The 22,783-nt window shown below is 57.9% G+C and overlaps 6 protein-coding genes across 6 annotated transcripts; 3 read left to right on the plus strand and 3 right to left on the minus strand.

Moving 5' to 3' along the window:
- Nucleotides 1-5,183: 5,183 nt before the first annotated feature.
- On the minus strand, nucleotides 5,184-6,801 carry PLICBS_000752 (uncharacterized protein; the record flags this gene model as incomplete). The annotated part of the gene is made up of 3 exons (XM_018318211.2): nucleotides 5,184-6,333; nucleotides 6,416-6,519; nucleotides 6,574-6,801. The coding sequence occupies 3 exons, from the start codon at nucleotides 6,799-6,801 to the stop codon at nucleotides 5,184-5,186; spliced, it is 1,482 nt and encodes a 493-aa protein (XP_018183736.2).
- Nucleotides 6,802-7,295: 494 nt separating this feature from the next.
- On the minus strand, nucleotides 7,296-8,249 carry PLICBS_000753 (uncharacterized protein; the record flags this gene model as incomplete). The annotated part of the gene is made up of 1 exon (XM_018318210.1): nucleotides 7,296-8,249. One exon carries the CDS (start codon nucleotides 8,247-8,249, stop codon nucleotides 7,296-7,298), a length of 954 nt encoding a protein of 317 aa, XP_018183735.1.
- Nucleotides 8,250-8,683: 434 nt separating this feature from the next.
- PLICBS_000754 (uncharacterized protein) lies at nucleotides 8,684-10,007 on the plus strand (the record flags this gene model as incomplete). Its single annotated transcript, XM_018318209.2, has 4 exons — nucleotides 8,684-8,945; nucleotides 9,009-9,499; nucleotides 9,554-9,898; nucleotides 9,984-10,007. 4 exons carry the CDS (start codon nucleotides 8,684-8,686, stop codon nucleotides 10,005-10,007), a joined length of 1,122 nt encoding a protein of 373 aa, XP_018183734.2.
- Nucleotides 10,008-14,504: 4,497 nt separating this feature from the next.
- On the plus strand, nucleotides 14,505-18,119 carry PLICBS_000755 (uncharacterized protein; the record flags this gene model as incomplete). Its single annotated transcript, XM_018318208.2, has 1 exon — nucleotides 14,505-18,119. One exon carries the CDS (start codon nucleotides 14,505-14,507, stop codon nucleotides 18,117-18,119), a length of 3,615 nt encoding a protein of 1,204 aa, XP_018183733.2.
- A 519-nt stretch (nucleotides 18,120-18,638) lies between these two features.
- PLICBS_000756 (ATP-dependent RNA helicase dbp10) lies at nucleotides 18,639-21,408 on the minus strand (the record flags this gene model as incomplete). Its single annotated transcript, XM_018318207.2, has 2 exons — nucleotides 18,639-21,082; nucleotides 21,144-21,408. 2 exons carry the CDS (start codon nucleotides 21,406-21,408, stop codon nucleotides 18,639-18,641), a joined length of 2,709 nt encoding a protein of 902 aa, XP_018183732.2.
- Nucleotides 21,409-21,784: 376 nt separating this feature from the next.
- Nucleotides 21,785-22,573, plus strand: PLICBS_000757 (uncharacterized protein; the record flags this gene model as incomplete). Its single annotated transcript, XM_018318206.1, has 3 exons — nucleotides 21,785-21,859; nucleotides 21,925-21,968; nucleotides 22,033-22,573. The coding sequence occupies 3 exons, from the start codon at nucleotides 21,785-21,787 to the stop codon at nucleotides 22,571-22,573; spliced, it is 660 nt and encodes a 219-aa protein (XP_018183731.1).
- Nucleotides 22,574-22,783: the final 210 nt, after the last annotated feature.

Here is a 22,783-nt window from a genome sequence, read left to right on the forward strand (position 1 = left end):
AACAATCACTGACATCTTGCAGTTGAGCGACTTGGCTGGGTTTGTGGTGGCCCTAGTGGCCGTTGTGGTATGACGTTGCGCGGTGATCGATAGGTGTTGTTGCTTACTTGCCCACAGGTCTCGGAACGGGTTGAACCGCCGCCAAAACAATACACATTTGGGTGGCAGCGAGCCACTCTATTGGGGGCATTCTTCAACGGCGTGTTTCTCCTGGCTTTGGGCGTCAGTATCCTCGTGCAAGCAATCGAGCGGTTCTCCCACATTACCCGTAAGTCCTAAACACCAAGCGCTGTGGGTGCAGGTGGCCGGCTCACATATGGGTTGCAGCTGTGGAAGACCCCAGGCTGGTCCTGATCATTGGCTGTGTCGGGTTCGGCTTGAACGTAATAGTGATGTCCTTTCTTCACGGTGAGTACACTGCTTTTGCGCCGAGAGAAAATTGAATGCTCACCTCCAAAGAACATGACCATGGCCACGGACACGGGCACGGACGCGAAGAAGGGCACGGACACTCCCGCGAGCTAGACATAGAAGAGGAAGAAATGGTCTTGCACAGGAACGATTTCAAGTCTGCAGCGCAAGCAACAACGGTGAGCCACAGTTCTGCTGTAATCGTTGGTTGGGCCAGAATTCTGACGTGGTGTGGAAGAGTCATCACGAGCACAAACACAACATCGCCAAGCCCTCTCGCTCCGGGCGAGACCTTGGCATGTTGGGCGTCCTCATCCACGTTGTTGGCGATGCGATCAACAACATAGGTGTGATTATCTCGGCTGTGGTTATATGGAAAGCTGAAGGAGAGGGTCGGTATTATATCGATCCTGCAATCAGTGTCTTCATTGCCATCATGATCTTCCTCACGGCAATACCACTGACCAAAAGGAGCGGAAGCATTTTGCTGCAAATCGCTCCTGGAGGCATTGACCTTGAGGACGTGAAGCATGACATTGAATCAGTGAGCGACAAACCGTGTATACCCGGGAATCCCCTGTGCTGACAAGAGCCCGCAGATCCCAGGCGTTGACTCAGTTCACGAACTGCACATTTGGCGTCTCGACCAGCATAAGTCAGTCGCTACGGCCCATGTAGTTGTTGACGATAGGACCGTTGAGAACTTCGGGGAAAAGGCCAAGGTCATCATGGAATGTCTGCATGCGTACGGTATCCATTCCGTCACGCTCCAGCCGGAGGTGCTGCCTCCATGCGACAACGAGACAACGATTGTTCGAAGCGTATATACCGACGGGGGACCGGCCCAGGTTAAGAAGCGGGTCAGGCAACGATGTCAGCTCGTGTGTGGGAAGCTATGTGACAGAATGAGGTGCTGTGCGACGGTCAGTGCAAGCTGACTGGCAGAGGCTCCGGCATTTTACCTTTGAGCAATATTCCACTGCTTGGCTAACAGATAGCGACTGTGAGGCTTCCGGTTTGAGTAGTGCTGTTTGTAGAGCCAACTTTTGCTAGCTGTAGAGCACATAGGAGCAATAGCAGCGAGAAGCAACGGCAGCAACGATAGCAACAAGCAGCGCGCCGCTGCCGTCCCATGCCTGCGCCAGTGCGCAGTAAAAATCGATGGGCAGCATGGGTAGCAAAAGTTGGCTCTACGAACAGCACTCCTCTCCGGTTTTTAACCTGGCTGTGACCTCATAGGTAGTTGAGATTAAGATCAGCAGTTCCTGCCCGTACTGAACCAGATTCGCTGTGAGTTGAGCGACTTTGTCAAAAGTAAAGACCTGGCCGTGTTCGACTGAGCTTCTCTGCTTTGCTGGTGACCAAGTCATTTGGCCTGCTGGCCATGTGCGCCGTAGCTGGATGCGCTGATGTGAGTGTGCCTTCGGTGAGCGATTGCCGGCGGCAGTTCCTGTCACTTGGACCGGAAATGTGGTGATGCTCTTCGTCTAGGCTCGTTTGTATTGGAGACGTGGGGTTCCCGTCCTGTTCAAGGGCCTTCCAACGGCACCACGCTAATATGTCCTCCATAGAGTTGAGAGGGAAGTTCTTCCATTCATTGAGCCGATCGCCTTTGCTATGGGATGTCGGGTCAAGCTGAACAGTGCCTAAGCCCTCGACTGGCGAACCCTGGATGACGCGATAGAGGGCATTCTCGGTTTCGGCCAGCCGCTTCTCAAGAGCGCTGACGAAGCCCAGCGGGAGACCCCTAATCCGGGAGCCACCGGATCAGCAAGGCATGCATCGCTCGAGGAAAGAACAAGGCCTACCTCTTCCCTTGATCGGCATAACGACACTGGGATGTATCATTGCTGCATTGCCCACAGGTTGGTCTCGAGGGGCCGTTAGTATACGGCGAACAGAAGCGTTGGCTCTAATCTAGTGACTTACAACTCACGATCGCACTAGAGAGGGAAATGCATGTATATGTAAGTATGGGGGCGGCAACAGCAACGACAGGCAACGCTCTCACCTTGCGTTTCTTGCGACGGCATGTCTCGCAGGCGATTGGATGGAACCTTGCCTGACCCTGGCTGCTCCTGGTGGACCGGCGAGCCATCGGAGTTGTACTCTTTCCCTTTGTCGTCGCAGACAGATGGAGATGAAAAAGGCCGATGACATTGGCTGTTGTGGTTCGAGGCAGTCGTGGACTCGTGGTTCAAGTCACGGGGACAAGCCGGAGGTTTCTTTGTCCGCCCCCGCCACTGTGTCGAACCCGATGAAGGACAACACCAAAAATTCCATGCGCCTGCAATTGACGCAACGCGAAATGTCATCAATCACCATCACCGGTTATCGATCTGCCAGAAAGCTTTATTGGAGGTAGCCACCAGGCCATGTTCTGTTAGTTCGTGTCGCTCTCGTCGGCAGATGGACTCGCCCGATGCTGATTCCATGGGCACGCCAACGCCGGCGTCTTCTTTCGATTCCCCGACGAGAAAGAGAAAGCACCCTGGAGGGACCCCGCAACATGTCCGGGAATTTGGTTTGATGAGAGAAACCGCCGAACATGGCGCGGCTCGCTTTGTGGGGAGTAGCAGCGGGATTCACTTTGTACGCGCCGTCTACCAGAGGCTGGCCAAAAGATCAGCCTCGCGGACGTCTTTGACCGACTCCAACACCAACTTGATTCCCGGAGAGGATGATCAGCTTCGCCGCGGAGCCATTGATGGTGCAACCACGCTGTGGAAGGACAACGAGATCCAGCGTAAAGACTTGGAAGGTGGCGCAAGACTAAGTTTTGACCAGCTCGTCGAATGGTCGAAAAGCTACTTTGAGTTCTGGCATCCGGCGCTCCCCTTCCTCCACGGCCCCGACATTCTTGAGATATTCGAGCGCATTGAATCGCATGGGCTGGCTTGTCTGGACGAAGTGGACAAGTGCGTCTTGAAATCGGTGCTCTCCATCTCGCTCGCGGACAGCAGACACGCCTCTCATCCAATCCAGGCCATCCCTGAAGACCTTGTCTTCAATTCTGTACCGGACGCGGTTGCCTGCTCTCAATTCGCTCTCAATCAACCAGCTTCAGTGCGTGCGACACAAGCCGCGCTTGGAATCCAGCTATTCCTCACCTCGATGCTCTGTCTCAACAGCGCCTCCCGTCTCGGCGGACTGATTGTGCGAATGGCTTACCACCTTGGGCTGCATCGGTGCCCCACAAGATACCCTTTCTTTACTGCTGATGAAGCTGCTCTCCGACGCAGGGTATTCTGGTGTATGTACTGTTTGGAGCGCCTTCTGTGCCAGTCGCTTGGGCTTCCACTGGATATCCAAGATGATGACATCGACGTCTGCTACCCTGGGGAGGAACGGCATGTCACCAACAACCAACGGGAGTCAGAAGACCAGCACCTCAAGATGCTCAAGTATCTTGCGAAGCAAGCCCGGATACGCGGTCTCATCGTGGAGTTACGCAACAAGTGCTTGCACAGTCGACAGGACACAGCCGACCGCGCTACTGCTGTCCAAGCTGAATTGGTCAAATGGTCCAATGAGATACAGGACGTGGTAGAGGAAGCTGAAAGCGACAGCGACAGCGGTGGCAATGAGGATAGTAATGGCACTGTGGCCATTTCTCCGACTCATCGGCTGCTCCTATCGTTGCTCAAGTATGAGTCTGTTCTCTGTCTCAACCGACCGATGATGGCGTCCAGTCCCGACTCGCTAGCATATCAGGTCGCGGTGCAGGCCTGCATATCCGCGGCAAGGTCGATATGCATATCGATCAAGAAGCACCAAGGGACAGCTAGACACCAGCCCGAGCTCTCTCGGCAAAGTACAATTACGGCGCTGCTGTGGCCATCCCTGACATGGGTCGTATGGATCAGCGCCTTTGTGCTGCTGCATGCTGCTGTAGAGGACCAGGTACCACTTGAAAGCGCCACAAGGTAGCGCCCTTTCCGCTTTCCGGTATCGCAATCACTGATTAGAAAAACAGGCATGTACAATCCTGCAAGGCAGCTCTTGCATGGATCGCTGCGCGGGAGACATCATGGCCGGAGTACTGCCTTGAGGCAATCGAGGAGCTCGTGTCGACAGTTGAAGACATCATGAATCCCCGAAGCACTGATCAGTCCCCGCTCTCCCTCGCAGGATCTACAATTCGAAGACCTTCAGAGACCGCAGACCGTGCAACGCGTCGACTTACACTTGACAGGAGACGAAGCTCGCAAAGGCAGCGACGTGGCTCACAATCTGATTCGCAGAATGATCACAGAACCCCTTACGCAGATTCGGCAGCCTCGCCAGATATGTCTCGAAGTGAGGAGCAACACAACCTCGCGCCTCCTCGGAGTCATGGACGTGGAGGTACAGCAACCGCAGTTAATACTTTTCGACAAGCCGCACATAGTGCGACAGCTTCCGAGGCAGGATTTGCCCCACGGGGTGCTAATGCGGCCGCATCAGGCGATGGGAGACTGTCTGCTGAACTCCCTGATGGGAGGTTTGCCACCACACAGAGCACGGTTGTTCTGGACCCCTCATGTTCTATACCGCCAGCTTTCCCTGTTGAAGGACAGGAATCGATGATGTGGTTCGACCAGCTGTTTGCAAGCACATTCAGCGCCATAGACAATCCCTCTTTGGCATTTGCGGAATACGATGCATCGATCGATCCGAACTGGTCGTACCTTAGGTGAGTCGGTAGTAAATACAAAATGAGTTGCATCACACGCCATGTTTAAATACAGTGACAGTTTCCTCCTTCGTATGCTCCGCGCAACGCGGCTACCTTAATACGCGTACCTCGTAACGCCTGCATCCCCTTGCTGATCCAGCTTCTTGTTCGTTCGGACCAGCCAGCCTCGCAGCACCCAAGTTGACGCGATGCACATGACGGCGAAGGCGGCGTTGCTCGACATTCCGATGAGATAGCGGGGTCCGTCGGACTTGGGATACAGATACGCCGTGTACACGTAGGACGCATTGGCGATGACATTGACGACCGACACGCTGACGGCCTTCTTCTCAGGCGTCGAGCCGAGCGTGGCCGACACCCACCCTAGTATCATCGAATTGACAGCATATGCGCCGCTGGCAAACATGAAACAGGAGATGTATCTTGCCGCTTTGTTGAGCGTCGCTGCAGAGATGATGAAGCCCACGAGCGCGAGGCCCATGCAACCGGTGATGTGCCAGGTCCGTTCGTTGTACTTTCCAGACGACAGACCCATGAAGTACCCGAAGAATCCGGAGACCAGGTATGGCGGGCAGGTGAGTACGAGGGTCAGCGTGTCGTTGAACCCCAGAGCGCCAACGACAGTCGGGAAGAAGTTATTGAAGGAGCAGGCCGAGAGATGCATGTTCTGCATGAAGCACAACAGCCAAAGGCGCGGGTCGCGCACTGCTTGGCTGAAGCCCGCCCTGACGCCCTTACTCTCTTCGAGTCCGACGGTGTCGCGCAGCATGCGATCATGCGCCAGTTGGCGTTCATCCGGCGTGAGCCACCGCGTTGTCAAAGGGCTGTCGGCCAGGGTAAAGAGAGCGATGGCCGCGACGCCGAAAGTGACCGCACCCTCGATGATGAAGAGCCACTCCCAGCCCCTGAGCCCGTGTGCCCCGTCCAAAGTGTTGAACGTAGCTGCGGCGATGAGGCCCGAAAAGGACGTCGCGAAAATGTTCCCCGAGTATAAAATCGACAGTCGCGTCGCAATCTCTCGCCGCGTGTAAAACGTCGCGAGAAGATAAAGAGCGCCGGGGTAAAAGGGTGCCTCCGCGACGCCGAGGAAGAAGCGGACCAGAACAAGATCGGTGTAGCTTCGTGCGCGAGCGGTGCACGCAGAGACAACAGCCCAAGCCATCATACAGACCGCCATGTAAATGGAAGGGCGAACCTTGGTCGACGACATGAGCATGTTGGATGGGATCTGCATGAGCAGATAGCTGTACGCGCGCTGATGTCAGCTTGTCCTGGCATCCTCTCAAACGAACCAGCCCATACTGAGGCCGCTGCAGACTCACTTACCCGACGAAAAGAACGGAGATGCAGGTGTTGTACTCTGTCCCCTTGAGCCTTAGGTCGTCTTCAAGTCCATTCAGACGAGCCTGGGCAATGGCATTGCGATCAAGCTGCAAAAAACAGTCAGCGATCAGGATCCACGCCTGGAGTGACGAGCTGCGTACGTAGTTGAGAAAGTACATTGCCCAAAGTGTCGGCATAATGCGGTAATCCAGCTTGCGAACAAGGCGGATCTCCTCCTGGGATGTCTTCTTGACTGCCCCCGAGTAGTCAAGCTCTGCCCCGAGAACACCCTTTTCGGCGCACAAAGAGTCTGCCTTGGCCGTCTCAATCATGTTGACATCGGGTTTGGGCTCGACGCCATCGGCCTGGGGTTTGCTTTGAGGTGCCATATCGGAAAGGAAGTGCTTTTACAACAGGTGGCAAGGGGAAACCGTGAATGCTACTCCCGGGCTTGCTCTCTCGCGGCTGTGAGAACACCAAGAATGCCAACAATGCTCAACCTCGAACCTCCGACTTATATGCCTGTCGCTCTACCTCTTACTGTTGGCACTGACATCTCAATGTTGTTGGTCTTGCCATTTATCCAGCCAACCCCAGATTTACCCCAGATCCGTGTGTGCGGGGGATGGCATCCCTGGAGTTGGTGGCTGGTGGCTGGAAGTTGGATTAGGCCGCGCATGATGAGCGAGCGGACAAAGACTCCTCCGACACTCATCCTGGCGGCTTCACAGTGAGGTCGACTGCGGGCACAGCGGGGAAATCATGGCCTGCATTGTGCATGGAGCACCCGATGGTCTCTGTCAATCGCACGCATTGCCGATATGGCTCGTAGAACGGCAGCATGGCAATGAACTCAGTGGCGATGGACAAATGGATTTGTATTCTAAAGTACATTGGTTGAGACCACGTTCCTGTTGTTGTCCAAGACAACCCTGATATGCTTCTTGCCCACTGCCAAAGGGCTGCTCTGAAACAGCGAACGCTCATTTAGGCGCTCCAAATATAGCTCATAAGCCGGCATGTATCCCTGAACAAACTTGATTACATCCTCCTTTGCCATTGCTGGTTTGCCTTTTCTTCGAAGCGCCTCCTCCTGATCCTCGCGCCAGCAGTAAACACGGCTCAGGTCGTCGGTGGTTAGATGCACGAATGAGTCGAACGTCTCCGGCCCCATGAACGTCTCGCAGTATCTCTTGAGACTGGCGTTGATGAGAAGAAGGTGCTCCAAGTCATGGAACTGTAGCGTCTCCGTGAGCCGCTCGGTCACCTTCTGCGTTTGCGAAGGCGGGGAGCTTTCACTCATCCGCCGCTTCTCTCGCAACTCATCCTCGGGTAGGGGCTGGAAACCGAGACACCAGCCTTCGAAGATGAGAACATCCAGGCGCTCGTCCAAGCTCACCAGCTCCCACTCACTAACAGGAACACGCCCTCCCTGTCCATTGTTGAGGCTCTTGTCGTATGCTGGCCACTTTATACGCGCACGGCGATCGCTCCCAAGTGACGGAGCCAAGACTTCCGTCAAGAAGCTCTGCGCGAGTTTCTCATCATGCGTGCCGGGCTGCCCACGAGCTTGTAGTAGTTTGTTACCAAAATTGTTTTGCTTCAAAGACAGTAGGTCGTCATGATCGAGATAGAGGTCGTCCAAGGATATCGTCCGAGTGTGGAGGTTGTGTTTGTCGGTCAGGCGGTGCGCGAGCGCCGCCGCCCAGGTTGACTTGCCACTTCCTTGGAGTCCCGACAATCCTAGGCAGAAAGCCCTCTCAATTTTCTTTTGATGTGAATCAATACTGGGAAGGAGAGCGGCGACAACGACGTCGATGCTGATTTGGTCGATCATTCTGGATCATTGACGACCTCAGTTCTCAACGCGGGGATCGTTAGCGAGACGGTCCGAACATCAAGGCCTCGCCTCTGTATATGACATAGTCAATGCCAGATACCCTCGTTCGCAGTCTCTTTTGTGTCAGTGTAATACCTAATTGGTGGCCTCCATGGAGATGCGCGGAGGTGACATATTCCGGCAGGTCCCTCCGGGGAAAGTCATCTCCGCGGACGTTTCTTTGTCCGGACATCCAGAACAACCCGGCGCGGGGTGCAAGCCGCCATGTCGCGTCAAACTCCGCGTTCGGCAATCGTGCCAACGAATAAATGCGTCGCGGTGGGAGTCGAACAGTGCAACCAACGAACAGACGATTGTGTGCTACACCTTGAAGTGACTGCTTCGAAACCACACCCGCCCAGGTCCATTCTCTCGACAAACACTTTGCCAAGATGCCGCCCGCCGCGCTGCCATCGTCTAGAACGTACAGCATCGCCGCCATCCCTGCTGACGGCATCGGACCAGAGGTCATCGAGGCCGGGATCGAGGTCCTCTCCGCTCTTGCTGAGAGTCTAGGATCATTCACGATTGACTTTACAAACTACGATTGGAGCTCTGACACATACAAGAAGACGGGCAAGTACATCCCAGATGGCGGACTAGAACAGCTCAAGAAGCACGACGCCATCTTCTTTGGTGCCGTAGGTGCCCCTGGTACGTTTACCTGAAATATTAGCAGTCCAGTACAACGGGGAGTGTGCATTGACTCGTCGATAGATGTGCCTGACCACATCTCGCTATGGGGACTTCGCCTGGCTATTTGCCAACCCTTTCAGCAGTACGCCAACGTGCGCCCGACTCGCATTCTCCCCGGAATCAGCTCTCCGCTGCGCAACTGCAAGCCCGCGGACCTTGACTGGGTCATAGTGCGCGAGAATAGCGAAGGCGAGTATGCTGGACAGGGCGGCCGCTCACACAGAGGTTGCGCCTGGGAAACAGCGACCGAGGTTGCCATTTTCACACGGCATGGCATCAGGAGGCTGATGCGGTTCGCCTTCGAGACGGCACAGAAAAGGCCTCGGAAGCTCCTAACGGTTGTGACCAAGAGCAACGCGCAGCGAAATGGTATGGTGCTCTGGGACGAGGTGGCAGCTGAGGTCAGCGAGGAGTTCCCAGACGTCACCATGGACAAGATGCTGGTCGACGCCATGACGGTGCGAATGGTGCAGAAGCCGGAAAGCCTCGACACCATCGTCGCCACAAACCTCGTGAGTAGCTAGAGGACATGCGTCTCAAGAATGTGGACACTGACTGCTTGGAAGCACGCCGATATCCTCTCCGACCTTGCTGCTGCATTGGCAGGATCCATTGGCATTGCTCCCACAAGCAATCTGGACCCCACTCGCGAGCATCCTTCAATGTTTGAGCCCATCCACGGCTCAGCGTTTGACATCACCGGGAAGGGCGTCGCCAACCCAGTCGCGACATTCTGGACTGCCGCCGAGATGCTCGCATGGCTGGGCGAAGATGAGGCGTCTGCGATACTGGTGAAGTCGGTGGAGAACATTTGTGCTCGGGGCATCGTGACACCTGATTTGGGCGGAACGGCCAGCACCAAGGAGGTGACAGCTGCTGTACTGACTGAGATCAAGGGAGGCTCGGCTAAGGTACGCCAATAGGCGGGGTTTCCAAACTGCTGTTTGATCACGGCCAGCCAAGGCAATATGCTGGGCGGCTGAGACGACACTGCAGGGCTATTTCACCATGATTCGTTAATGTAGGCCCTCAAGATCTCACGGTGCAGGATCTCAGTCGACGGCTCGTCGTCTACCGCCTAGGGTGCGTGAGGCCAAGCTCGACGAGCGCAGTCAGATATCACGTCACTAATCAACGAGGCTGCCACCGATGCGAAGCTGGATGTTGACTGCCTGCGGAGGAGCGTGATTTACCAATATGCCGCCAAGCTCAGATGTCTTCGAGTCGAGCCCAGCTTAGGGGCACCCTGTTACCCACTGCGGGCTCTACTAGCCCCGGAAGTGCCGTGTGGTAATGGATACGGCGCGATGGGTCGGCCCACTGACGGCGAGAATTGCTGGCTTTCCACTGTACGCCATTGGGCGGCGTAGGGCTGGGAGAACGGCGAGAAATGCCGCGGCCGCGGCCGACGGTGATCGGTTGGTCGGCCCTTTGGTGGCTTGCGATCTGGTGGTGGTAGGGGCGACTGAATCGCGGCGGCAACTGGCTGGCCTGTGTTGCCCTTTGTGGCAGCTGAGCACGATGTTGAGCTCCGTAGCCTTGCATTCGTTCATCCAGTGCTCGTCATGTTGGATCATGTATAGTGTACCCGAAGTATCGGAATCCCAGCACCCTGGTTGACACTGCGCGCGCCTGTCTCCCTAGACGCCAGAGCCGGAGGAAGAACACTGGTCGGCTCCATGCCTGCACACGGGGGCATCCACGGAGCAGTAATACGGCAGCGATACGGCAGCGAACGGCAGCCGGTTGAACATTGCCGACTGCCTCGGGCTCCGTCGGACACAGCGGCTGGGTCGTCGAGTTTGTGATGAATTTGGAGCGAGCGAGCCAGACCGGTCGAGTCAATGGAGCCCAATGGCATCCACTGGGTTGGAAAGGATGCCCGCCCACACCCTGGACGGCCCGCTTGTGAGGGGAGGACCCTGGCGCCTGGGTGGCTTTGACGGATCCCATCCAAGACAAGAGCTGTTCTCAAGCCACCAGAATGAGGCCCTGACTGTGCTGCGCAGCTCCGGCGTCCATGGGTGGCGCTGGAGCGACGGGGTCCGTGGCCGGGACCGCCGCCGCTTCCTGCCGAGCCGCGTGGTTACGCATGGGCAAGGCGGCAAAGACGGGCAAGATGGGCCGGAGCGCCCTGCTCGTCTGCCCGCTCATCTCCACCGGGCAAGCCAACCTGCCAAGGCAGGAGGGATCCGTTCCGACCCAAGCCCACCGGTCGCGCGTGACGATGCCGGCACGGCAGCGTTTTGGCAGGTGCCGGGTCACGAGAGCGAGCCGCGGGAAGAGCCTCCCAGGCGGTTCCTTGTGGTACAGCCATCCGTACTGTACTACTGTACTGTACCAATATACTGTACAATACCGAGTGAGAGGGCATTGGTTTCGCAGCACGACAAATCGACGAGGATGCAGCAGCACAGGTAGTGGGGCGGCCTTGCCGGGTAGGTCGCACGAGCTAATGAGCTGCAGCGACGGGTCGGTCGGGGAAGGTTGTTGGTGGTGGTGTTGGTGTTGGGGGCTGCAGCAGCAAAAAAGTTGAGCTCCAAAGGCAGGAGGAGTCGGGTTGCAGGCCAGACGAGGGGGCGGGCAATGGGGGGTCAACGACAAGACGTGGAGGCTCCCATGCTCCTTCCATCCTCGCGCGAGCCGACTGCCTGCCCTCTGCGCCCCCGACGGCGTCATACCCGAGGTACCTTCTCTGTGACCGTCTCACCGCAACTTGCACCCTTCCTTCGCCCTGGCTGAAGGAGGCGGCGAGCGGTGCAGATGATGCATCGGCGCGCGCGGCGTCATCTGCATCGCACAGCTGGACAGGGCCGACAGGATGCGACTGTGCGACAGAAACAGGCAGCAGGTTCATCATGATTGCCATTCGCGGGCATGGCAACTGCAAAGGCTGGCCATCCACGGATGGGATTCCACGGCCGATCAGACTTTCCTGCCTGTCCCCTTGCCTCCCCCATTGCCCCCCAAGCCCCCCATGCCGCCCCTCCACAGCGGTGACGGCGAGGTTGCACCCACGACCCTCCACTCGTTGACCGCCGGTGACGGAATGGACGGCCAAGGTTGACTTCACACATGCAGTCCTGACATGCATGCATCAGCCCAGCGCACGTTGAAGAGTCACAGCATTCGGCCAATTGCCAGCTGCTGCTGTCACTGTCACTATTCAAGTGCCAACTGCCAGCTGCCAACAGGGACCTTGGATGGCAAAAGTTTCCCGGCTCGTAGTCCGTCCCTTTACGGGCACTGTAGGCGGGCGGCGACAGCACAATACGTTACAATAAGGCCCAGCTTGCCAGCTACTGTACTGTACAGCTGGGCTGAACACAATGCAGACGAGCTTGGAAGTTTGTTGTTGTGAGGCATGCCTGAATCCCCCTGCCAGTTTGCCACATGACGATGATGGGGCTCAGTCGCACCAGGGGTCGTCGGACGATGGACGGCGCTTTGTGCTTTTTCCGTGTCGATTGACGCTGGAAGCCCCTTGCCCATGTCCTGGCATCTGGGGCCCTTTTGTCCTGCTGTCAACTCACAGCTGAGTCGCCACAGGAAGGGCCCGGCCGTTGCCCGAACAATGCTATCGCGAGTCTGACAGGCGGGGGGCGGGATCTCGTACGAGCACTCCATCACTCCAAGTGGAAGTACACCGACTTGCACGCCTCATACGCGGGGGCTCAAGGGTCCTGGCCGGTTCAGGCCCCCTGTCTCTGGTAAATGACCGACCGCGGCTGTCTGGCCTGTCTGCACAGGTCTCATGTACTGCGCTGCGCCCATACGAGTACGAATGCATGTCTTTCTCTTTGCAAGAGCCGCTCGCCATCACAAACCGATCGTGCCATGCTGAGGCTTCGACGGAGGATCGTGTGCTGCAAACGCCCGCCCTCTCACTCGCTGCTGCTTCCGTCAAGAGGTTTACCGCCGGCGCTGGCGGCAGCCCACTGGCGGCGCCTCAGGCGAGGCACAGGTGGCGCCAGGTCGTTATTAGCCTCCAGTCCAGGCCCAGGACAGCCTGGCGTCTGCGCCGCCGGTCGTGGCCCCTCCCCCCGCCCGCGGCGCTTCCAGGTTCAGAGCTGCCTTCATTCACAGGCCCGGCCTCTCCACTCTCCACTCCCACGCCACGCGCACGCCCCAGCGGGCCAGTGCAGGCCACCGCAACCTTCACTCGGTAGGTACCACGCCCTGCAGGCTAGGCCAGGCCAGCGTCCTTCAGCGTGGGGCTCACCTGGGGAGACGGGACTGCCTGCCACCTCAGCCTTCCAGTCGCCTGGGCCAAGGGCAGGCAAGGTACTTCGCTGTGGGCGGCGCTCGCGTGGTGCAGTGCACCCACGGGACACAGAGCGCCAGGTACCCTCGTCCCTCTCCCCACTGCAGTTTCCATCCACTTCACTGCCAGCTGGCTCCGTGGCTGCCTCTGCCGCTCATCGGTGTGCGCCTGGTTCGACTGCCTGGTTGACCCGGCTCTCTGGGTCTACGGACTCTCGGCGCCCAGGCCACCCTGGTCTGGCCTCGCCTTGTCTGGCCCGGCCTTCCTTGCCTGCCACGCCCGATCCATCACCTCCGGCTTATCCACCCCCATGCTTGACTGCCCGTGTCCCTCCCTCCGCCACTTTCACAAGGCCCATATCGGAGCACCCTGCCCGCCACAATCTCGACGCCCTCGTTCACCCTCACCTACCGTCCGCAACCGCATCTCTTGTTGCCATCCCGCAAAGTCGCCGCGGCCTCGGCTCATCACCGCACGGCAAGGAAACGCACAGGAGCGCCCGTGGCCGCCGAGACTCGTCGCCAGTCGTCGCCGCCGCGCTGCCCGATTCACTCTTGTCGTTCGGCGCCTCGTCATCCCGTCTCATCCCGCGCGCCCCCGTCGCATCCCCGGAACTCTGCGGCCTTACTGCTCGTCTGCCTCGCATCAGCGCCGAAACACGTGTGGACGATGAGCCACCGCTGGTAATCGTCTCACCGACTGTGTCACGACGCGGCCAACGGCTACTCGCCTCGCCAGACGCCTTGGAACTCATCCGAGCTGACCACGTCGCCTGGACAGCACTCTTTCTTCTAGCCTAGGGCACACCGACGGCGCCTTGATCGTTGACCGCTCCTCGCTCTCTGCTTTTGCTGGTCGCGCCCATCATCCTCGGTCTGTGCGCGGCATCTACCCGGCCACTTGGGACGCAGCAGTTTATTCGTGGTCTCACTTCGGAACCTTCTACACACTCTCATCGACAAGCCGGTTGCCCACCATCTCTCTCGACTCCTTGGCATCTACACGCGCTGCCGTACTTTTGCCAGCTTGTCTTTCTGCACCACCTTCTCTCTTGCGGCCAGGTGCTGCGACTTCATTGCACAGCCCGACTATGCCTGCAGTGCGAGGTACCTTGGTTTCCCACCTGCTCATGAGAGCCAGCCGGCCGACATAACTTGGTTCCGACCACGCCGCGGGCTCTTGTGACCGCACACCACCGGATCGTGGCTTCCTCATCACTCTCTTCCGCGGATGCATCACGCCCTGTAGCCGACATGCTAGGGCGGCTCCTCCATTTGGGCTCCGGAGGGTCGGCTACCCCCCAAGCCGCTACGAGCAGCAGCAGCAGCACGCCTCGGCCGGCCCTCCCACTTGAGTCTGTCCAGGAGGACATTCACACGCGAAATCTCCTATTTCCGGACGCACAGGCACTGTACCAGCACCGCAATGACCAAGTGTTTGATTTGTCTTCGGCGCCAGCGACGCCATCTGCTGCGGCCGCCAACTCGTACGATGTGAGCGAAGATTTTGAGCTTGACTCTCGCGATGTCCGCGTCATCATTCTCCAAGATGCTCTGGGACCCACGAACGCCTCCCTCCTGTACGATAGCCACCTGCCCCCGGAACAGGCGGCTGAACGATCTCCCGCTCGCCAGGACCCGAGAAGAACCCCCCTGTCACCGCGCAAAACAAGCCTCAGCCAGTCGTCCCGGCCACTCGTGATCCAACCAGACAGCCCCCAGCCTCGTCAGGGTGCGTTTGATCGCCGAGCGTCAGTCCATGGCAGGAGTCAAAGCTATGCAGAGACTGATGCGCAGCGAGTTGCCCGCGAGTATCGCGAGGAGCTTGCGACGTTCTCGAGCTGCATATTTGGTAACTCGGAGCTGATGGCCTACAAGGGAACATCAACAAAAGTTCATGTCGTTCCCAGCGATACCCGTCCAGCCGAATACTCCGCATCTGCTTTTGGGGATGGACGGAGCTCCATCGGCCGCTCGAGCGGCCGCTCGAGTAAGTTGTCACAGTCTTTCTCCTCGCAGACTGTCTCGCCGACAATCGGTCCTCCACTCCCACCAACCGGCTACTCGCGACAGAGTGACAAGAAGAAAGTCCTCATCACAAGACTGTTCCCTGTCAACCTGACTGCTGAGGATGCCGATGCCAACGTTACACCACAGAGCCGGTTCTCGGACGACAATAGTGGCTTCCCATTTCCGTCCGCTGGGGATGACTCGGCGTCTGGTAAGAAGAAGAAGCCACAACCTAAGCAGAGGCGAACTCCCATGTACGCCGTCGTGTTGGTGGTGCAGCTGCCCCGTGCGTCATCACGGATGTCATCGGCCGCCCCGGCGAGATCCGCATTCCGTGAGTCAGGGTCGTATAACGACCAAGACTTTTTCTCTTCTTCCTACAACTCGACTAAGGCCGGTTGGAACATGACTGGCTCTGGTAATTACGGCGACATAACCGACTCGTCCTATTCTATCGACTTTGAGGACCGAATCGACTGGCTTACCCAGCACTGGGACATCATCATGCGAACCTTGACTCACCTTCAGTCTGTGGCCGCCACGACCATCCACGGCATGCTTAAGCAAGCTGACATTGCCTCGCCTGGCCCGTACTCTACCTCGGCAGCCTCGAATTTGATTTCTCGGACTCCTTCGCTATCCGACAGAAGGGGCAATGACACCCACCGAGCCAAGCCACACAAGAGCACAACCAAGCTTGTCTCGTTGGCCCCCACCTGTCTCAACAGCGACGTCAACATTGCGCACGAGGCAGGACTGGCGAGGACTAGAGTAGTCCTGGGGCTCAGCGCCTCTAGGGTTGTCACTGGACAGGGCCGATGGGGCATCTGGCGTGATGAAGCAATATGGACGTCGCGTTGGCTTTCATCACCGGAGAAAGGCCAGTTCTTCTATAACCTTCTGACAGGGTTCCTGGCTACCCATACCGACTGGTTACAGGCCCTTTGCGGACCTGCTTTCAGCAAGAGAGCCGCAACGGCCAGACGGAACCGAAATGAAGAGGACCTCTCGCTGCCAGCACGAACCATTGTTGTGTCTGATGACAAGATGGCTGCGCGCAGGTTGATCTTCCTTCTTTCGGCGTTTTTGCCGGCAAGCCAACAAGTCTCGCCCGCGAGGCCACACCGGCCGAGCACGTCCGCATCATTGGGGGGCTACTCCAACTCGCCTCCAACGTTCATCGTGCCCATCCTTCGCGAGGAGTCTCTTCGCCGCAAGATCAACCGGCGCAGCGGCCTGCGGCGCGCATCTCACTCGAGGACCGCCAGCCAAAGCACACGAACTTCCGGTGTTCCCTCGCAGCTTGCTCACCTGACGCTTGATCGAAATCAACATCAGCGACGTGCCTCGGATGCAGCGTCGATCCGGACTACAAACATCCCCATGCCCGGCCAAGATTTCGTGAATCGCAAGAGCAGTGCCGCGACAACCGCCACGATTGTACCGGAAGCCACGACGCCGCACTTTGCAACTGCTCAGCAGCAGCGCGATAACCATAGAAGACGTCGCCCTGGCAGTAGCGGCAGTGTTGCAGCAGACGACTTGAAGCGTTCTCTAAAACGCGTTGAGAGTAGCGGCCAGGCGACGTCGGCCAGCTCACGGCCCACGAGCCAAGGGTTGAAATGGGGTAGCTTGGTGAGTGGGCTATGGAACGCGCGCCGAAGGGAGTCCATCGACAGCGGCACATACAGTCAGGGAAGTGACCTTCGGTCGCCGATCAAGACTACTTTTGGTCGCCCTGACAAGCTGTCTGAGATGGTCCGGGAGGTCTCGCCTGCTGAAGAGTCAGCTGAGGCGACATCCCGTCAAGTGTCTCAGCCGTTCGATGCACGCAATTTCGGTCCCGCTCCAGATGACTTGAGGAGAGGCAGAGCGTCGTTTTCGCAGGTGGAGAGGACCCCAGACCCGTCTGGCGCATTCGAGTCCCCTGTCAAGACGTCTATCAACGCCGAGGATGGGGTGATAGACGTTGACGTCCCATTTCCAGATTTTATCGCGTCGTATGAATCGGCTATCAGCTCGCCATCCAGCAGTGGCTACCTATCGACTCCGGGAATGCCCAGCGGTTTGGAGACTTTTGAGCAGTCGGCGCGATTTGCCATTGAGGGCGATCTGCCGCTTAATGCCGCTGGATGGCTGAACCGCTTCCACCCGGACTTCGCGCTCCAGGCTCTCCCCCCACAAGATAACTTGCTTGATAAGGTGAAGGCGGCTCTTCAAGCGGAGCCAACACCTGCACCTGATTTCCCGGTCGGTAACAGTCAGTCTGAGCGCTGGGTCGACGTCAGCGCGGTCGTCATCGCAGACACGACGACAAATTCTGTCAAGCGTTATGTCTACCGTCGACTGGTCAAACCCAAAGCCACGATAGACAGGATTTCCGGAAACACTGTCGTGCCTGGCCACAACGGGTCTGTGCTCCTGACGCCATCTGTTCTCCCGTACGAGCATCAACTGGAAGAGGAGTGGCTGGACGATGACATTTTTGTTGCCGATGAAGCGTTGAAAGAGTCCATCGAGAAGGTCATCCACTCGACACCAGACGCCAGCAAAGAAAACTCAGCCCCTTCATCGCAGGCGCCTAGCGACTTCCGGGGCAGCACTGACAGCGGCAGCACCATACCTGATGCACTTTCCGAGGTGACTCAGCTTGCGGATCAGCCACTGGATGTACCCAGGGTGCAATGCAAGACAGTCATCCTATCTACGCTTGAGGAGATGATTCGGGAAGCCATCGACAGCCGCGACATGGACGGTAGTGGTCAAGGACGTAGCAACAGGCACAGCCGGCAGCGTCAGCCCAACGTCTTACGCGATGCTGTGAGGCAATGGGTGGCAAACTTGGATGGCGCAGAATGATGTGTACGGGGCGGTTCATGCACGCTACTCACGGCATCATGCCGTGACTGTACCACCAACATTTGCATTTTATGATTTTTAGCAGGCAACAACGATACCCCCAAAGGGAGCGGCGACATTAGGGCGCAGCACCTCTCGATGGCAGAAGGGCGTACCTCTGCTGCTCGTCAGTACATTATTAGCATATATTCTCATGTAATCTTGGCAGTTCAAGGATTACATGGTAGCTGGCTTTGAGGCTTGCTCTGAATAGGATGGGTACGACCGAATCCGAAGATGGCGCATCAGGGAATGTACATCATTCGGCTTGGTTCGGAATAGAAGTGGCAACAAGCGTACTATTGCTTTGCATAATTACCTCTAGCACGCCGCGGTGATCAGTATTACCTGCCATGATGTCGTGCTCATGTTGATCGGACAGGAGGCGAGTGTCACGGCTATAAAAGTCTCGTGGCATGGTGCACTGACTTGATATAAATCACTATGAACGCTATGACGGCACTGGGCGCCCAGAAATCATTATTTCTTCTTCGTTGGCCTCGCGTTCTTGGCTCGCCGCTTCTCCTGCTCTTCCCTCGCCTTGCGAATGTCGTGCAGGCCCTTGAGCTCCTTCTTGCTGCCCATGCCGTCGCGGAAGCGGCCGACGCGCTTCTCGCGGGCCTCGTCGACCCTCTTCTTGCGGACCTTGAAGTCGTCGCGGAACTTGTCCGCCTCCTTGGGCGCCCTCTCCTGCTTGTGGCGGAAGCGTTGCCCCGAGGGGATGCCCTGCACCGCGCCGGGGCGCTCCAGCTCGCCGACGCGGGGGCCGCGGCCCATGCGCTGGGCGCGCTTCCACCTGTCGAAGCGGCCGCTCTGGAAGGAGGCGGCGATCTTGACGCCGCTCTCGCCGACAATCATCTTGGCGCCCTTGGAGCCGTCCTCGTCGTTGTCGCGCGAGACGTACTTCTTGGACTTCTTGTCCCAGCGCATCTTGGCGCGGGTCGGTGCGCCGAACGACTTGGACGACTCGTCGTTGCCGAGGTCCATGGTGGCGTCGCGCGCGGCCTCGACGAAGCTGGACCCGGCGCCGCCTGAGTGCACGCCGTAGCCCCGCTCCTCGGCGGCGTTGACGGTCCGGGGAGTGTAAGACATGAACACGTCTGAGTCGCGCCAGTCCGTCTTTCCCTTTCTCTTGGCGCCCGTGTTAGTGACGGTCACCTCCAAGTCGTCGTCGTCGTCGTTGTCTTCGTCTTCGTCCACGGCCAGGTCTTGAGCCGCCTCGATATCGTCAGAGTCGTTGTCGTCTGAATCGACATCCATCCCGTCGCCGTTCTGGACGCCCCCGAACTCTTTGTCGTCAACATCATCCTCTGTTGGCTTCGCCTGCCTGTTCCTCGGTGTGATTCGCTTTCTCAGCTGCTTCATCACCTCTGCTGCCTCGGACGTTCCCTTGTCCGCATGGCCGACCTCAAATATGGTCTCCTGAGGCTTGTATCCACTGATTTTGGCCAGCATCGCTGTGCGAGCTTGCTCTTGGCCGTCCACATCCTCGCCAAAGAGTTGGTGAAGCTGCATCCAGCCCTCGGACGCGACAATTTCCCTGGCGCGCCTCGCACTTTGGCTCGAAGCTGAGTTTCGAGTCTTCATGTAGAGCTTCTCCGCCTTCGCCGCCACCTTTCGCAGCGCGTCGATGTCCTCTTCCTCGTTGAGGACCTTGTTCATCCACTCGACGTGCGTCTCCATGGAGTCTCGCTTCAGAGCTCCCACAACCACGTCCTGAGCGAAAGACGGATTGCTGCCGTCTTGGCCAATGACCAGCTTCTTGGCCAGGAATAATTGCAAGTCAAGGAGATACGGCGCATCAATGTCTCTGACAAGGCTGTAACTCCAGCCCTTCTGACCCGCTCGGGCCGTTCGACCAACACGGTGAACAAAGACCTTGGGTTGGGGCGGAAAGTCAAAGTTGATGACGTTTGCCAGGACGGGGATATCGATACCTCGAGCTGCAACGTCGGTGACGACCAGGATGTTCGTTTTGCCTCCCCTGAAGTCTTCGACTTGTATCCGGCGGGCAAGCTGGTCCAGAGAACCGTAAACGTGCGAGACTGCAAAGCCGGCATGCTGCAACAAGTTCGCCAGGTATTCCACGTGATGTTTCGTTGCCGTGAAGATAATAGTCGAGTGTTCCGTGGGCTTACCGGGGCCCTCGGGTCCTCGCTTTCGCTTTTTGGATCCTTTGTCGTTTTCCCGCTGCGCCGCTTGCGGGACTCCTACAGGAACCTTGATGACATCGTGGAGGATATGAAGCAGCGAGCCTTCCTTCTCGGCTCCCTTGACAGAGAAGAAGGCACTCTGCAGGTCCGGCGATACCTTGGTTTCGGCATCGAGACGAACGAGGCTCGGATCTTGCAGACCAGCACGAGCAAATTCCACAAGAGATGCAGGCAGCGTCGCAGAGAAGAGTAGCGTCTGCCTCGAAGGCGGTAGAGCATGCAGAATCTCGGTCAACTGCGCTGCGAAACCCATCTCAAAGAGCCGATCTGCCTCGTCGAAGACAACGTATTTAATAGAGCTCAAGTCCAAGCCCATCTCGACCTTAAGATGCAGGAAGCGACCAGGCGTGGCAATGACAATGTCCGGGTTGGAGGTCATTGAGCCGAACTGCTCCTCGAGGCTGTCGCCACCGACCAGGAGCACGGCCTTGAGGTCAGTGCCGCGACCAAACTCCTTAACTACCTTGAGAGTCTGGATGGCCAACTCGCGCGACGGCGAGAGAATTAGGGCTCGGCTGCCGAAACGGCCACTATGTGCGCGCAGGCGCTCGATCATAGGTATGACGAAGGCGGCCGTCTTGCCGGAGCCTGTCCGCGCCATGCCCACGACATCTTTCCTGTCGAGAACTAGGGGTATCGTTTTCCTCTGAATGGGTGTAGGAACGGAAAAACCCTTTCGAGTGATGGCCTTGAGCAGATTGGCATTGAGGCCTACGCCGAGAAGCGGTCAGTACACGTCGCGACGCCCGCTCAGGGATCAGGGGCAACGTACCCATCGCCTGGAAGCCACCACCCTTCTTTACTGTGCGCCCCTTGAGGTTGGTGTTCTTGCGATACGATGCCGCCTGCTGTAGAGCAATGAAGGCCTCGTCATCGCCGTCTTCCGCGGGCCCGGGGACGTTCAAGATGCCGTCGATGTCGAGCTCGCCGTTGAGCGCAGAAGCATGCGCGCCATTGTCGTCGTCTCCGGGGTACAGAGACCCCAGGATGTCGAGCTCGGGCTCCGAGGCCGCGGGCGAAACTGCGCGTCGAGGCATGGCGGCGGCTCGCTGTGCTGGAAGCTGTCGACTGGTGGACGCTGAAAGTGCAGTCGAGGCCTTCCTCACGTCGCAGATCAGTCTCTCACCGTCGGGTCTTGGGAGGCCGACTTTTTTTTCTGGGCCGGCAGGCTTATCTTATCGCCGCGGGGCAGGCGCTGGCAACTGGGTCGGGACAGGGCCATTGGGCTCCACCTGCCCGCCGCTTTGGTGGCCGTGCCACCTTCAACACCAATAACCGCCATCTTCACTGTGCCGGCGACCACCCTTCTCACCACGGACTGTTTCGCATCCCCCGCCATTCCACGCTCAACTCGGAGAAGCTTGGGAGCCATAGCCATCAGAAAGCGAGAATTGCACTGCTGCACCATCCGCTATGGCATCCGACGATGCAACCGACGATCGCGACGCGCTCGACGCGCTGGAGCTGGAGGCCAAGGAGTTTGACAAGGTAGGCACTTCTCCTCGTCCACCTGTCTTGCTCAGAACTTTCATCGCTGACCCTCTACATGATAGGATGCCGAGATAGATCGCATTTTAAAGGCGTTTCGCCTCGATGCGTAAGTTGCACAACACAGCCCAGCATATCCGGGCAGATGTCGCTGACGCCAGTCCTCACTGCAGGTATGCCGTCCTCGACCTCCACCCAGGTGTGCCCGAGTCCGACATCAAGATCACATATCGCAAAAAGTCGCTTCTCATACATCCCGACAAGACTAAGAACCCGCGTGCGCCCGACGCCTTCGATCGCCTGAAGAAGGCCCAAACAGAGCTCATGGACGAGAAGAAGCGCGCCATCCTCGACGAAGCCATCGCCGACGCGCGCATGCTCCTCATCCGCGAGAACAAGTGGACCGTCGACAGCCCCGAGCTCAAGACCGACGGCTTCGCCAAGAAGTGGCGCACCAAGTCGATGGAGGTCCTGATCGATAACGAGCACCGCCGCCGCCGCCAGTTGAAAGCCCAGATGCAGGAGGAGGGCCGCGAGCAGCGCAAGGAGGAGGCCGAAATGGAGGAGCGCAAGCGTAAGCGCAAGCACGAACAGGACTGGGAGGCTACCCGCGACCAGCGCATCAACAGCTGGAGGAGTTTTCAGAAGGGCAAATCGACTGGCAGCGGGGACCCCGACAAGAAGAAGAAGAAGAAGCTGAAGCCCATCGGTTGAGACTTCAGTTCAGGCCGTTCCAGGATTACGAGAACAGGCAGGCACAAGATGGAGATGTCGCCTCGGAACCCTACTGCTCGCAACTAACCGTCTCGTTTCGTTGATACTTTCAGCCGCGCATTTGTTGCGTCGCTCTGACTTGTGAGTCGACAAACTCTGGTGCAACGTCCGGAATCTGACCAAAACAGCGGCTTTGGAAGGGCGCGAAAT

The sequence above is a fragment of the Purpureocillium lilacinum genome (genome assembly GCF_023168085.1).
Source record: "Purpureocillium lilacinum CBS 284.36 DNA, scaffold_1, whole genome shotgun sequence".
Lineage (NCBI taxonomy): Eukaryota > Fungi > Ascomycota > Sordariomycetes > Hypocreales > Ophiocordycipitaceae > Purpureocillium > Purpureocillium lilacinum.